The sequence below is a fragment of the Pimephales promelas genome, chromosome 16, assembly GCF_988280905.1.
Source record: "Pimephales promelas chromosome 16, fPimPro1.hap1.1, whole genome shotgun sequence".
Classification (NCBI taxonomy): Eukaryota; Metazoa; Chordata; class Actinopteri; order Cypriniformes; family Leuciscidae; genus Pimephales; species Pimephales promelas.
This window is the reverse complement of record NC_142784.1, coordinates 26,667,101-26,684,191: the sequence shown is the minus strand read 5'-3', so window position 1 is coordinate 26,684,191 and position 17,091 is coordinate 26,667,101. Positions and strand designations below refer to the sequence as shown.

General features: G+C 38.2%; 1 protein-coding gene across 7 annotated transcripts in view; it reads right to left on the bottom strand.

The window, feature by feature from the left end:
* Positions 1–10,573: 10,573 nt before the first annotated feature.
* The window catches only part of synrg (synergin, gamma), a 48,890-nt gene continuing 42,372 nt past the window's right edge, over positions 10,574–17,091 (bottom strand). For 5 of the 7 annotated variants that reach the window (XM_039670443.2, XM_039670445.2, XM_039670446.2 and 2 more), the window contains one exon: positions 10,574–11,098. In XM_039670443.2, coding sequence (XP_039526377.2) covers positions 10,967–11,098 — 132 coding nt within the window. In that variant the 3' untranslated portion in view covers positions 10,574–10,966. The remainder of the gene's footprint in view (positions 11,099–17,091) is intronic. The other 2 variants (XM_039670450.2, XM_039670444.2) reach the window with 2 other exon arrangements.

Genomic DNA, 17,091 nt, shown 5'->3' with positions numbered 1-17,091 from the left:
AAAAAAAAACGACAGTGTTACCCCTTTCGTTTTTTTTTTATTTTTGGGCGAAAAATTAAGTTTCTCCAATCTTCTCAAAACTCTGGATTATGATAGAGGGCCACGAGACTTTCACCTGAGTGCAAAAATGGAGGCTCTAGACCCTTCCAGAGCTGAGATATCAAAATTCAAAATTTCGACCCGAAAAAAAAACGACAGTGTTACCCCTTTCGTTTTTTTTTTCATTTTTCGGCGAAAAATTAAGTTTCTCCAATCTTCTCAAAACTCTGGATTATGATAGAGGGCCACGAGACTTTCACCTGAGTGCAAAAATGGAGGCTCTAGACCCTTCCAGAGCTGAGATATCAAATTTCAAAATTTCGACCCGAAAAAAAAAACGACAGTGTTACCCCTTTCGTTTTTTTTCATTTTTGGGCGAAAAATTAAGTTTCTCCAATCTTCTCAAAACTCTGGATTATGATAGAGGGCCACGAGACTTTCACCTGAGTGTAAAAATGGAGGCTCTAGACCCTTCCAGAGCTGAGATATCAAAATTCAAAATTTCGACCCGAAAAAAAAACGACAGTGTTACCCCTTTCGTTTTTTTTTCATTTTTGGGCGAAAAATTAAGTTTCTCCAATCTTCTCAAAACTCTGGATTATGATAGAGGGCCACGAGACTTTCACCTGAGTGCAAAAATGGAGGCTCTAGACCCTTCCAGAGCTGAGATATCAAAATTCAAAATTTCGACCCGAAAAAAAAAACGACAGTGTTACCCCTTTCGTTTTTTTTCATTTTTGGGCGAAAAATTAAGTTTCTCCAATCTTCTCAAAACTCTGGATTATGATAGAGGGCCACGAGACTTTCACCTGAGTGCAAAAATGGAGGCTCTAGACCCTTCCAGAGCTGAGAAATCAAAATTCAAAATTTCGACCCGAAAAAAAAAACGACAGTGTTACCCCTTTCGTTTTTTTTTTTCATTTTTGGGCGAAAAATTAAGTTTCTCCAATCTTCTCAAAACTCTGGATTATGATAGAGGGCCACGAGACTTTCACCTGAGTGCAAAAATGGAGGCTCTAGACCCTTCCAGAGCTGAGATATCAAATTTCAAAATTTCGACCCGAAAAAAAAACGACAGTGTTACCCCTTTCGTTTTTTTTCATTTTTGGGCGAAAAATTAAGTTTCTCCAATCTTCTCAAAACTCTGGATTATGATAGAGGGCCACGAGACTTTCACCTGAGTGCAAAAATGGAGGCTCTAGACCCTTCCAGAGCTGAGATATCAAAATTCAAAATTTCGACCCGAAAAAAAAACGACAGTGTTACCCCTTTCGTTTTTTTTCATTTTTGGGCGAAAAATTACGTTTCTCCAATCTTCTCAAAACTCTGGATTATGATAGAGGGCCACGAGACTTTCACCTGAGTGTAAAAATGGAGGCTCTAGACCCTTCCAGAGCTGAGATATCAAAATTCAAAATTTCGACCCGAAAAAAAAACGACAGTGTTACCCCTTTCGTTTTTTTTTCATTTTTGGGCGAAAAATTAAGTTTCTCCAATCTTCTCAAAACTCTGGATTATGATAGAGGGCCACGAGACTTTGATCTGAGTGCAAAAATGGAGGCTCTAGACCCTTCCAGAGCTGAGATATCAAAATTCAAAATTTCGACCCGAAAAAAAAAACGACAGTGTTACCCCTTTCGTTTTTTTTTCATTTTTGGGCGAAAAATTAAGTTTCTCCAATCTTCTCAAAACTCTGGATTATGATAGAGGGCCACGAGACTTTCACCTGAGTGTAAAAATGGAGGCTCTAGACCCTTCCAGAGCTGAGATATCAAAATTCAAAATTTCGACCAGAAAAAAAAAACGACAGTGTTACCCCTTTCGTTTTTTTTCATTTTTGGGCGAAAAATTAAGTTTCTCCAATCTTCTCAAAACTCTGGATTATGATAGAGGGCCACGAGACTTTCACCTGAGTGCAAAAATGGAGGCTCTAGACCCTTCCAGAGCTGATATATCAAAATTCAAAATTTCGACCCGAAAAAAAAACGACAGTGTTACCCCTTTCGTTTTTTTTCATTTTGGGGCGAAAAATTAAGTTTCTCCAATCTTCTCAAAACTCTGGATTATGATAGAGGGCCACGAGACTTTGATCTGAGTGCAAAAATGGAGGCTCTAGACCCTTCCAGAGCTGAGATATCAAAATTCAAAATTTCGACCCGAAAAAAAAACGACAGTCTTACCCCTTTCGTTTTTTTTCATTTTTGGGCGAAAAATTAAGTTTCTCCAATCTTCTCAAAACTCTGGATTATGATAGAGGGTCACGAGACTTTCACCTGAGTGCAAAAATGGAGGCTCTAGACCCTTCCAGAGCTGAGATATCAAAATTCAAAATTTCGACCCGAAAAAAAAACGACAGTGTTACCCCTTTCGTTTTTTTTCATTTTTGGGCGAAAAATTAAGTTTCTCCAATCTTCTCAAAACTCTGGATTATGATAGAGGGCCACGAGACTTTCACCTGAGTGCAAAAATGGAGGCTCTAGACCCTTCCAGAGCTGAGATATCAAATTTCAAAATTTCGACCCGAAAAAAAAACGACAGTGTTACCCCTTTCGTTTTTTTTCATTTTTGGGCGAAAAATTAAGTTTCTCCAATCTTCTCAAAACTCTGGATTATGATAGAGGGCCACGAGACTTTCACCTGAGTGCAAAAATGGAGGCTCTAGACCCTTCCAGAGCTGAGATATCAAAATTCAAAATTTCGACCCGAAAAAAAAACGACAGTGTTACCCCTTTCGTTTTTTTTCATTTTTGGGCGAAAAATTAAGTTTCTCCAATCTTCTCAAAACTCTGGATTATGATAGAGGGCCACGAGACTTTCACCTGAGTGCAAAAATGGAGGCTCTAGACCCTTCCAGAGCTGAGATATCAAATTTCAAAATTTCGACCCGAAAAAAAAAACGACAGTGTTACCCCTTTCGTTTTTTTTCATTTTTGGGCGAAAAATTAAGTTTCTCCAATCTTCTCAAAACTCTGGATTATGATAGAGGGCCACGAGACTTTCACCTGAGTGCAAAAATGGAGGCTCTAGACCCTTCCAGAGCTGAGATATCAAAATTCAAAATTTCGACCCGAAAAAAAAACGACAGTGTTACCCCTTTCGTTTTTTTTCATTTTTGGGCGAAAAATTAAGTTTCTCCAATCTTCTCAAAACTCTGGATTATGATAGAGGGCCACGAGACTTTCACCTGAGTGTAAAAATGGAGGCTCTAGACCCTTCCAGAGCTGAGATATCAAAATTCAAAATTTCGACCCGAAAAAAAAACGACAGTGTTACCCCTTTCGGTTTTTTTTTATTTTTGGGCGAAAAATTAAGTTTCTCCAATCTTCTCAAAACTCTGGATTATGATAGAGGGCCACGAGACTTTCACCTGAGTGCAAAAATGGAGGCTCTAGACCCTTCCAGAGCTGAGATATCAAAATTCAAAATTTCGACCCGAAAAAAAAACGACAGTGTTACCCCTTTCGTTTTTTTTTTCATTTTTGGGCGAAAAATTAAGTTTCTCCAATCTTCTCAAAACTCTGGATTATGATAGAGGGCCACGAGACTTTCACCTGAGTGCAAAAATGGAGGCTCTAGACCCTTCCAGAGCTGAGATATCAAATTTCAAAATTTCGACCCGAAAAAAAAACGACAGTGTTACCCCTTTCGTTTTTTTTCATTTTTGGGCGAAAAATTAAGTTTCTCCAATCTTCTCAAAACTCTGGATTATGATAGAGGGCCACGAGACTTTCACCTGAGTGTAAAAATGGAGGCTCTAGACCCTTCCAGAGCTGAGATATCAAAATTCAAAATTTCGACCCGAAAAAAAAACGACAGTGTTACCCCTTTCGTTTTTTTTCATTTTTGGGCGAAAAATTAAGTTTCTCCAATCTTCTCAAAACTCTGGATTATGATAGAGGGCCACGAGACTTTCACCTGAGTGTAAAAATGGAGGCTCTAGACCCTTCCAGAGCTGAGATATCAAAATTCAAAATTTCGACCCGAAAAAAAAACGACAGTGTTACCCCTTTCGTTTTTTTTCATTTTTGGGCGAAAAATTAAGTTTCTCCAATCTTCTCAAAACTCTGGATTATGATAGAGGGCCACGAGACTTTCACCTGAGTGCAAAAATGGAGGCTCTAGACCCTTCCAGAGCTGAGATATCAAAATTCAAAATTTCGACCCGAAAAAAAAACGACAGTGTTACCCCTTTCGTTTTTTTTCATTTTTGGGCGAAAAATTAAGTTTCTCCAATCTTCTCAAAACTCTGGATTATGATAGAGGGCCACGAGACTTTCACCTGAGTGCAAAAATGGAGGCTCTAGACCCTTCCAGAGCTGAGATATCAAAATTCAAAATATCGACCCGAAAAAAAAAAACGACAGTGTTACCCCTTTCGTTTTTTTTTTCATTTTTGGGCGAAAAATTAAGTTTCTCCAATCTTCTCAAAACTCTGGATTATGATAGAGGGCCACAAGACTTTCACCTGAGTGTAAAAATGGAGGCTCTAGACCCTTCCAGAGCTGAGATATCAAAATTCAAAATTTCGACCCGAAAAAAAAAACGACAGTGTTACCCCTTTCGTTTTTTTTCATTTTTGGGCGAAAAATTAAGTTTCTCCAATCTTCTCAAAACTCTGGATTATGATAGAGGGCCACGAGACTTTCACCTGAGTGCAAAAATGGAGGCTCTAGACCCTTCCAGAGCTGAGATATCAAAATTCAAAATTTCGACCCGAAAAAAAAACGACAGTGTTACCCCTTTCGTTTTTTTTCATTTTTGGGCGAAAAATTAAGTTTCTCCAATCTTCTCAAAACTCTGGATTATGATAGAGGGCCACGAGACTTTCACCTGAGTGCAAAAATGGAGGCTCTAGACCCTTCCAGAGCTGAGATATCAAATTTCAAAATTTCGACCCGAAAAAAAAACCGACAGTGTTACCCCTTTCGTTTTTTTTTTTTCATTTTTGGGCGAAAAATTAAGTTTCTCCAATCTTCTCAAAACTCTGGATTATGATAGAGGGCCACGAGACTTTCACCTGAGTGCAAAAATGGAGGCTCTAGACCCTTCCAGAGCTGAGATATCAAATTTCAAAATTTCGACCCGAAAAAAAACGACAGTGTTACCCCTTTCGTTTTTTTTCATTTTTGGGCAAAAAATTAAGTTTCTCCAATCTTCTCAAAACTCTGGATTATGATAGAGGGCCACGAGACTTTCACCTGAGTGTAAAAATGGAGGCTCTAGACCCTTCCAGAGCTGAGATATCAAAATTCAAAATTTCGACCCGAAAAAAAAACGACAGTGTTACCCCTTTCGTTTTTTTTTTCATTTTTGGGCGAAAAATTAAGTTTCTCCAATCTTCTCAAAACTCTGGATTATGATAGAGGGCCACGAGACTTTCACCTGAGTGCAAAAATGGAGGCTCTAGACCCTTCCAGAGCTGAGATATCAAAATTCAAAATTTCGACCCGAAAAAAAAACGACAGTGTTACCCCTTTCGTTTTTTTTCATTTTTGGGCGAAAAATTAAGTTTCTCCAATCTTCTCAAAACTCTGGATTATGATAGAGGGCCACGAGACTTTCACCTGAGTGTAAAAATGGAGGCTCTAGACCCTTCCAGAGCTGAGATATCAAAATTCAAAATTTCGACCCGAAAAAAAAAACGACAGTGTTACCCCTTTCGTTTTTTTTCATTTTTGGGCGAAAAATTAAGTTTCTCCAATCTTCTCAAAACTCTGGATTATGATAGAGGGCCACGAGACTTTCACCTGAGTGCAAAAATGGAGGCTCTAGACCCTTCCAGAGCTGAGATATCAAAATTCAAAATTTCGACCCGAAAAAAAAACGACAGTGTTACCCCTTTCGTTTTTTTTCATTTTTGGGCGAAAAATTAAGTTTCTCCAATCTTCTCAAAACTCTGGATTATGATAGAGGGCCACGAGACTTTCACCTGAGTGCAAAAATGGAGGCTCTAGACCCTTCCAGAGCTGAGATATCAAAATTCAAAATTTCGACCCGAAAAAAAAAACGACAGTGTTACCCCTTTCGTTTTTTTTTTTTCATTTTTGGGCGAAAAATTAAGTTTCTCCAATCTTCTCAAAACTCTGGATTATGATAGAGGGCCACGAGACTTTCACCTGAGTGCAAAAATGGAGGCTCTAGACCCTTCCAGAGCTGAGATATCAAAATTCAAAATTTCGACCCGAAAAAAAAAACGACAGTGTTACCCCTTTCGTTTTTTTTTCATTTTTGGGCGAAAAATTAAGTTTCTCCAATCTTCTCAAAACTCTGGATTATGATAGAGGGCCACGAGACTTTCACCTGAGTGTAAAAATGGAGGCTCTAGACCCTTCCAGAGCTGAGATATCAAAATTCAAAATTTCGACCCGAAAAAAAAAACGACAGTGTTACCCCTTTCGTTTTTTTTCATTTTTGGGCGAAAAATTAAGTTTCTCCAATCTTCTCAAAACTCTGGATTATGATAGAGGGCCACGAGACTTTCACCTGAGTGCAAAAATGGAGGCTCTAGACCCTTCCAGAGCTGAGATATCAAAATTCAAAATTTCGACCCGAAAAAAAAACGACAGTGTTACCAATTTCGTTTTTTTTCATTTTTGGGCGAAAAATTAAGTTTCTCCAATCTTCTCAAAACTCTGGATTATGATAGAGGGCCACGAGACTTTGATCTGAGTGCAAAAATGGAGGCTCTAGACCCTTCAAGAGCTGAGATATCAAAATTCAAAATTTCGACCCGAAAAAAAAACGACAGTGTTACCCCTTTCGTTTTTTTTCATTTTTGGGCGAAAAATTAAGTTTCTCCAATCTTCTCAAAACTCTGGATTATGATAGAGGGTCACGAGACTTTCACCTGAGTGCAAAAATGGAGGCTCTAGACCCTTCCAGAGCTGAGATATCAAAATTCAAAATTTCGACCCGAAAAAAAAAACGACAGTGTTACCCCTTTCGTTTTTTTTCATTTTTGGGCGAAAAATTAAGTTTCTCCAATCTTCTCAAAACACTGGATTATGATAGAGGGCCACGAGACTTTCACCTGAGTGCAAAAATGGAGGCTCTAGACCCTCCCAGAGCTGAGATATCAAATTTCTTAATTTCGACCCGAAAAAAAAAACGACAGTGTTACCCCTTTCGTTTTTTTTCATTTTTGGGCGAAAAATTAAGTTTCTCCAATCTTCTCAAAACTCTGGATTATGATAGAGGGCCACGAGACTTTCACCTGAGTGCAAAAATGGAGGCTCTAGACCCTTCCAGAGCTGAGATATCGAAATTCAAAATTTCAACCCGAAAAAAAAAAACGACAGTGTTACCCCTTTCGTTTTTTTTTTCATTTTCGGGCGAAAAATTACGTTTCTCCAATCTTCTCAAAACTCTGGATTATGATAGAGGGCTGTGAGACTTTGACCTGAGTGCAAAAATGGAGGCTCTAGACCCTTCCAGAGCTGAGATATCAAAATTCAAAAATTCGCTCCGTAAAAAAAACGACAGTGTTACCCCTTTCGTTTTTTTCCGTTTTCGGGCGAAAAATTAAGTTTCTCCAATCTTCTCAAAACTCTGGATTCTGATAGAGGGCCACGAGACTTTGACCTGAGTGCAAAAATGGAGGCTCTAGACCCTTCCAGAGCTGAGATATCAAATTTCAAAATTTCGACCCGAAAAAAAAACGACAGTGTTACCCCTTTCGTTTTTTTTCATTTTTGGGCGAAAAATTAAGTTTCTCCAATCTTCTCAAAACTCTGGATTATGATAGAGGGCCACGAGACTTTCACCTGAGTGCAAAAATGGAGGCTCTAGACCCTTCCAGAGCTGAGATATCGAAATTCAAAATTTCAACCCGAAAAAAAAAAACGACAGTGTTACCCCTTTCGTTTTTTTTTTTCATTTTCGGGCGAAAAATTACAATTCTCCAATCTTCTCAAAACTCTGGATTATGATAGAGGGCTGTGAGACTTTGACCTGAGTGCAAAAATGGAGGCTCTAGACCCTTCCAGAGCTGAGATATCAAAATTCAAAAATTCGCTCCGTAAAAAAAAACGACAGTGTTACCCCTTTCGTTTTTTTCCGTTTTCGGGCGAAAAATTAAGTTTCTCCAATCTTCTCAAAACTCTGGATTCTGATAGAGGGCCACGAGACTTTGACCTGAGTGCAAAAATGGAGGCTCTAGACCCTTCCAGAGCTGAGATATCGAAATTCAAAATTTCAACCCGAAAAAAAAAATGACAGTGTTACCCCTTTCGTTTTTTTTTTCATTTTCGGGCGAAAAATTAAGTTTCTCCAATCTTCTCAAAACTCTGGATTATGATAGAGGGCTGTGAGACTTTGACCTGAGTGCAAAAATTGAGGCTCTAGACCCTTCCAGAGCTGAGATATCAAAATTCAAAATTTAGACCCGAAAAAAAAAACGACAGTGTTACCCCTTTCGTTTTTTTTTCATTTTCGGGCGAAAAATTACGTTTCTCCAATCTTCTCAAAACTCTGGATTATGATAGAGGGCTGTGAGACTTTGACCTGAGTGCAAAAATGGAGGCTCTAGACCCTTCCAGAGCTGAGATATCGAAATTCAAAATTTCAACCCGAAAAAAAAACGACAGTGTTACCCCTTTCGTTTTTTTTCATTTTCGGGCGAAAAATTACGTTTCTCCAATCTTCTCAAAACTCTGGATTATGATAGAGGGCTGTGAGACTTTGACCTGAGTGCAAAAATGGAGGCTCTAGACCCTTCCAGAGCTGAGATATCAAAATTCAAAAATTCGCTCCGTAAAAAAAACGACAGTGTTACCCCTTAAGTTTTTTTCGTTTTCGGGCGAAAAATTAAGTTTCTCCAATCTTCTCAAAACTCTGGATTATGATAGAGGGCTGTGAGACTTTGACCTGAGTGCAAAAATGGAGGCTCTAGACCCTTCCAGAGCTGAGATATCAAAATTCAAAAATTCGCTCCGTAAAAAAAAACGACAGTGTTACCCCTTACGTTTTTTTCGTTTTCGGGCGAAAAATTAAGTTTCTCCAATCTTCTCAAAACTCTGGATTATGATAGAGGGCTGTGAGACTTTGACCTGAGTGCAAAAATGGAGGCTCTAGACCCTTCCAGAGCTGAGATAATGAGATATTTATAATGAAATGGCTCTGGAAGGGTCAAGAGCCTCCATTTTTGCACTCAAGTCTAAGTCTCTTGGCCCCTCTATTAGAATCCAGAGTTTCAAGAAGATGGGAGAAACTTTTTTTCGCACCAAAAAAAAAAAAAAAAACGAGTTTTTTTCTTTTTTTTTTTTGGTGCAAAAAAAAATAAGTTTCTCTAATCTTCTTGAAACTCTGTATTCTGATAGGGGGCCATGAGACTTAGACCTGAGTGCAAAAATGGAGGCTCTAGACCCTTCCAAAGCTGAGATATTGATGTGCACGTAGCATTTATGCCATTATAAAAATAGTGGGTTCGTGGACGGTGGAATTATGGGAGGGCGCTTGGTGCTACGGACTCAGGGGCCCCAGCTGAGTGCAGTAAAATAGTTTTTATCATAAAAGAAACTTTAATTAAATCATTCAATAGATTGCTGGCGGGATTCTGTCCAATTGCAGCTTATTGCATGAACGCTGGGGTTAGTACTTTTCAAATATAGTGGGTTATTGGACACATACATCTATACACACACACACACACACACACACACATATATACTATATATATATATAACATATATATATGTATATGTAGTTGGCCTTATTTCAACAATTTTTTTTGTATGTACAGACTGGGACTAAACTTACTGTATTTTCACAATGTTACAAATTCAAAGTCTTGTATCCTTGGAAACTGCTGCCAAGATTATACTGCTGTGAATGGCAGCTATCAGCGCTGAGTCAGTGTGAGGGATGTGTGAGGAGCTGGTCCTGATACAGATGAAGAAACGCAGAGTAATCACTTTAATGTGTGGCACAGAAATTTCACATTTGTATTCAATACTAACATTCAAAGATTTTAATTTACCCTTGCAGGCTTCAAGTATTAACAGAAATACATACATAAAAGGACACACAAAATAAGTTTAGTAGAAAAGGCTCATAAATTAATAATAATGAATGAGATGAATTCATGATACAATGACAATAAAGACCATTAAAAAACCATTAAGACCCCAGTAAAACACCAACAATGACCATCATGTACAAAGCAATTTAATCTATTTTGTATCCTCATCAATTCATTAATAGTGCCTCAATTAAAAGTTAACTCATTATGAAAGTTTAGGGTCATTCTGCTTGAGTTGGAAGAAGAGGGAAAAGGCTTGACTTTATTTCTTACATCCCCCGACTTTTAAATTTTCTTCAAAGTGTCGCACAACAAAGTCCTTTAAAAGCGTCACATCTAAATTCAGAACACTAAATATCAAAACATTTCAGAACAGCGCCCAGGCTTGATGCTTTAGAAGATGCTCAGAAACTCAAGCATTCAAGGACCGTTTCCAGACCCACTACAAAAGTGACTTGTGTTCCAGCACAATTATAACAGAAAACAATGACACACAAAAGAAAATACCAATATTGAAATATATTTCAGTAATATCTGCTACAAATTTTTGATGCTTTCCAATGTTTTCCCTTTATTGTTTTATATTACAAGTCTAATATTCATAACATGCAGAACAGCTCTGCGGTAATTATTTCACATGGTAGAGAAATCAACAGCAAAGAATCAACCAACCAGACACATCTGTACATGACCGAGTCAGATCCAAAAAGGTAAAGACAAAGACACATTTACAATATTTTAAATAACTATTATTCAGTAGTACATCTCACCTGATCTTCCTACAGACAATGGCAGATCTAGATCTAATTGCATCCCAATTTAAAATGGCGAGAGCTGTACCGGTTGAAAGGCAAACAGCGTTAAACAGTTAAGTGACTCCCATAATCCTTCAGGCAGTGGCTCGGGGTTCTAGAGCAGGTCGGGCAGGATGAGACCCGGGGGTTTGGGTTCCACGCAGTTGATCCAGAAGTTAGCGCAGCTGGCGTGGTACTGGTGACCTCCGTACATGAGCTTGAAGTTGTCCGTCTCAGAATTAAAGGCCTGCAGAGGATTTGTGCAAGAAAAGAAGAAAAAAATTATTTTATAAAATAAACTCCAACTTAATGATAGGGACAGGTTGGGTTGATCTACTGGGATTTTGGCCTGGTTTCACAGACAAGGCTTAGATTAAGACAGGAATAGGCCTTATTTCAATTAGGCTATTTAAGTAGCTTTTATAAACGTGTCTTAGAAAAAAATGTGTCAGTGCCAATGTTTTGTGTCAAGACGCACACAAGTGATGTTTTTAAGATAGGTCTGTGCAATTTGCTTTCAGTTAAAACAGTTCAAATATGGATTTTAGTCCAGGACTAGGCTTAAACCTTGTCTGTGAAACCGGGGGGATAACGTTTTCAGGGTGGGTTTATAGGAATGTTCCAGGTTCAATACAAATTAAGCTTTTTTTAATACAATATATAGTGGCATCATGTCGGTTATCTACCCTATTTTTACATTTAGATTAGCATTGCGGCCATCTAACATCGAATTAAAAACACTAAATTAATAACACTTAACACTGTTAAATGTAATACATTTTTCATACAGTGTATAAGGGCATGTTTACATGACAACGATACACTAAAAACTGAAAAGTTTTTCCTTTGCATTTGTTTACACTAATGTCAAAACAATCCCTGTTCTCACAGATCCGCGAACACGACTATAAACACTGTATTCTGCAGCCAGGCCAGTAGTTGGCGATGCCACTTTGTAGAGAAACACTACGAGCCTATAGACCGAACATGTCACAAGCGACAGTTTTTACAAATTCACATTTTTGTAGTTTAAATGGTATGGTTTTCAAAAACTTGCACTTGGAATCCCACTATCAAATGATTGCGTTTTCAGGCCACAAAACGCTGTTGTCGTGTAAATGAATGCCAAAATGCATAAAACGTTTCCATTTTCAGTTGAAAATAGTGTAGTGTAAACAGCCCCTAAATTCACTAGTCCCAATTTAAACAATTGATATATTTAAACACTTGATATCTATATTTACAAAAGATATATATATATATATATATATATAAATATAATTTATTTTTAGGCAATTTACCTGTACTATCCTTCTCTGATATAATACAATATTTCAACTTCTGGTCACAGTGTTTAGTGGCTTAACATGGCTATGACAGAAGTTCAGCTCATAGCTAGGGTCATTATCATTACCTAATGCCTTGTTTCAACCGAGCGTACGGTACGATTCGGGAAAATTCCTTCCAACTTGTCAAGAAAGAAATTACATTCAATTGAATAACATTCAACCTGCGTCTCTAAACTACATGTTAGATGTTGAACTAGTCATATAGTATCTGATTGCAGGGTGCCATATCACCACACTTCATAAGAGACAAGAGCTCAGCGATGTACTGACAATTTGTAGGATCAATATAGAAAAAGAAGTGCGCAGTCCTCCTACATAAAAGCTCTATATATAGAGAAGCGAAACAAGAACCCAGTGAACTTCACTCAATATACCGATGAGACACGTGCGAGTGTGCTTTCATTCTGAAAGACACAGCTGTAGTTGTGTATTTGAGATAAGGCAGTTATGCAGAATGAAGCTCCTGATGCTGGAAGGAGAAATGGCTCATGTTGTGACTCATCCCCTCCCACACTGATACTATGCATGCACGCACACAAGTTCTTCTAAATTCTCTTGTAAAACAATGTTGTTCTGTTTAAAGAATGTTGCATTACCTTATTTTAAAAAAGTATTAAATAAAAGATATTTTGCCATAAAAGCTTGCCACAAAAGCCACCTTTTCGCAACCTTTTCTAGACCTTTTCGCCCGCCTGCCTCAATATCTCAGCTCTGGAAGGGTCTAGAGTCTCCATTTTTGCACTCATGTCTAGGCTTCATGGCCCTTTATCAGAATCCAGAGTTTCGAGAAGATCAGAGAAACTTTTTTTTTTTTGCACCGAAAAAGTCAACAGGGGTACCCCTGATGGTTTGTTTGGGTCGAAATTTTGAGTTTCTCCGATCTTCTTGAAACTCTGGATAGTGATAGAGGGCCTGGAGATTTAGACCTGAGTACAAAAATGGAGGATCTAGACCCTTCCAGAGCTGAGATATTGAGATATTTATAATGGCATAAATGCTACGTGGGATGTCAATATCTCAGCTCTGGAATAGTCTAGAGCCTCCATTTTTGCACTCAGCTCTAAGTCTCATGGCCCTCTATCAGAATCCAGAGTTTCAAGAAGACTGGAGAAACTTTTTTTTTTCGCACAAAAAAAAAAAAAAAAAACGACAGTGGTACCCCTTTCGTTTTTTTTTTTTTTTTGGTGCAAAAAAATAAGTTTCTCCAATCTTCTTGAAACTCTGGATTCTGATAGAGGGCCATGAGACTTATACCTGAGAGCAAAAATGGAGGCTCTAGACCCTTCCAGAACTGAGATATTGACATCCCACGTAGCATTTATGCCATTATAAAAATAGTGGGTTAAATGCTATGTGATATCTCAAAATCTCAGCTCTGGAAGGGTCTAGAGCCTCCATTTTTGCACTCAGGTCTAAGTCCCATGGCCCTCTATCAGAATCCAGAGTTCCAAGAAGATTGGAGAAACTGTTTTTTTTTTCGCACAAAAAAAAAAACGACAGTGGTACCCCTTTCGGTTTTTTTTTTGGTGCAAAAAAATAAGTTTCTCCAATCTTCTTGAAACTCAGGATTCTGATAGAGGGCCATGAGACTTATACCTGAGTGCAAAAATTGAGGCTCTAGACCCTTCCAGAACTGAGATATTGACATCCCACGTAGCATGTATGCCATTATAAAAATAGTGGGTTAAATGCTATGTGAGATCTCAATATCTCAGCTCTGGAAGGGTCTAGAGTCTCCATTTTTGCACTCAGGTCTAAGTCCCATGGCCCTCTATCAGAATCCAGAGTTTCAAGAAGATTGGAGAAACTTTTTTTTCGCACAAAAAAACAAAACAAAAACGACAGTGGTACCCCTTTCGTTTTTTTTTTTTTTTTGGTGCAAAAAAATAAGTTTCTCCAATCTTCTTGAAACTCTGTATTCTAATAGAGGGCCATGGGACTTAGACCTGAGTGCAAAAATGGAGGCTCTAGAGACCCTTCCAGAGCTGAGATATTGACATCCCACGTAGAATTTATGCCATTATAAAAATAGTGGGTTAAATGCTATGTGATATCTCAAAATCTCAGCTCTGGAAGGGTCTAGAGCCTCCATTTTTGCACTCAGGTCTAAGTCCCATGGCCCTCTATCAGAATCCAGAGTTTCAAGAAGATTGGAGAAATTTTTTTTTTCGCACAAAAAAAAAAAACGACAGTGGTACCCCTTTCGTTTTTTTTTTTTTTGTTGCAAAAAAATACGTTTCTCCAATCTTCTTGAAACTCTGTATTCTGATAGAGGGCAATGAGACTTATACCTGAGTGCAAAAATGGAGGCTCTAGAGACCTTTCCAGAGCTGAGATATTGACATCCCACGTAGAATTTATGCCATTATAAAAATAGTGGGTTAAATGCTATGTGATATCTCAAAATCTCAGCTCTGGAAGGGTGTAGAGCCTCCATTTTTGCACTCAGGTCTAAGTCCCATGGCCCTCTATCAGAATCCAGAGTTTCAAGAAGATTGGAGAAACTTTTTTTTCGCACAAAAAAAAAACAAAAACGACAGTGGTACCCCTTTCGTTTTTTTTTGTTTTTTTTGGTGCAAAAAAATAAGTTTCTCCAATCTTCTTGAAACTCTGTATTCTGATAGAGGGCCATGGGACTTAGACCTGAGTGCAAAAATGGAGGCTCTAGAGACCCTTCCAGAGCTGAGATATTGACATCCCACGTAGAATTTATGCCATTATAAAAATAGTGGGTTAAATGCTATGTGATATCTCAAAATCTCAGCTCTGGAAGGGTCTAGAGCCTCCATTTTTGCACTCAGGTCTGAGATATTGACATCCCACGTAGCATTTATGCCATTATAAAAATAGTGGGTTAAATGCTATGTGAGATCTCAATATCTCAGCTCTGGAAGGGTCTAGAGTCTCCATTTTGCACTCAGGTCTAAGTCCCATGGCCCTCTATCAGAATCCAGAGTTTCAAGAAGATTGAAGAAATTTTTTTTTTCGCACAAAAAAAAAAACGACAGTGGTACCCCTTTCGTTTTTTTTTTTTGTTGCAAAAAAATACGTTTCTCCAATCTTCTTGAAACTCTGTATTCTGATAGAGGGCAATGAGACTTATACCTGAGTGCAAAAATGGAGGCTCTAGAGACCTTTCCAGAGCTGAGATATTGACATCCCACGTAGAATTTATGCCATTATAAAAATAGTGGGTTAAATGCTATGTGATATCTCAAAATCTCAGCTCTGGAAGGGTCTAGAGCCTCCATTTTTGCACTCAGGTCTAAGTCCCATTGCCCTCTATCAGAATCCAGAGTTCCAAGAAGATTGGAGAAACTGTTTTTTTTTCGCACAAAAAAAAAACGACAGTGGTACCCCTTTCGTTTTTTTTTTTGGTGCAAAAAAATAAGTTTCTCCAATCTTCTTGAAACTCTGGATTCTGATAGAGGGCCATGAGACTTAGACCTGAGTGCAAAAATTGAGGCTCTAGACCCTTCCAGAGCTGAGATATTGACATCCCACGTAGCATTTATGCCATTATAAAAATAGTGGGTTAAATGCTATGCGAGATCTCAATATCTCAGCTCTGGAAGGGTCTAGAGTCTCCATTTTTGCACTCAGGTCTAAGTCCCATGGCCCTCTATCAGAATCCAGAGTTTCAAGAAGATTGGAGAAACTTTTTTTTTCGCACAAAAAAAAAAAAACGACAGTGGTACCCCTTTCGTTTTTTTTTTTTGTTGCAAAAAAATAAGTTTCTCCAATCATCTTGAAACTCTGTATTCTGATAGAGGGCATTGAGACTTATACCTGAGTGCAAAAATGGAGGCTCTAGAGACCCTTCCAGAGCTGAGATATTGACATCCCACGTAGCATTTATGTGCAAAAATGGAAAAAAATAAACTTTTTTTTTCGCATCAAAAAAACAACAAAAAAAAAACGACAGTGGTACACCTTTCGGTTTTTTTTGGTGCAAAAAAATAAGTTTCTCCAATCTTCTTGAAACTCTGGATTCTTGTAGAGGGCCATGAGTCTTAGACCCGAGTGCAAAAATGGAGGCTCTAGACCCTTCCAGAGCTGAGATTTTGACATCCCACATAGCATTTATGTGCAAAAATGGAAAAAAAAGAAACTTTTTTTTTCGCATCAAAAAAAAAACAAAAAACGACAGCGGTACCCCTTTCGTTTTTTTTTTTTTGGTGCAAAAAAATAAGTTTCTCCAATCTTCTTGAAACTCTGGATTCTTATAGAGGGCCATGAGACTTATACCTGAGTGCAAAAATGGAGGCTCTAGACCCTTCCAGAGCTGAGATATTGACATCCCACGTAGCATTTATGCCATTATAAAAATAGTGGGTTAAATGCTACATGAGATCTCAATATCTCAGCTTTGGAAGGGTCTACAGTCTCCATTTTTGCACTCAGGTCTAAGTCTCATGGCCCTCTATCAGAATCTAGAGTTTCGAGAAGATCAGAGAAACTTTTTTTTTGCACCTAAAAAGTGCAACCTTAAATCAATAATCTTCAATTTTAAAATTAATTAAACAATATTTGTAATAAAAATAAGTTTACAAATTACACAAAATAAATACAGTATGGTGTAGAATTGAGAGCACTAATGTTTCTATGACAGTGTGTACTGTATTGTAAGATAGTTGGGAATACCAAACTATAGTAAAAGATAAATTATATATCATCAGTCGGTGTCGCTGATGCACTTGGTCATCTCTGTACTAGGAATGTGAAAGGCAGAAAGTGAGAGAGAATGTACGTGTCCGAGTGTCCAACATCTGAACGACGCTGTGTGATGAACGGCTGATCCTGCGGTGTATACGTGCGTGCGTGTGTGTGTGTGTCTGTTGTGCACAGAGGGACAGCAGCTGCTGCACAAGCGCTCTTTCTCTCCTCTCAG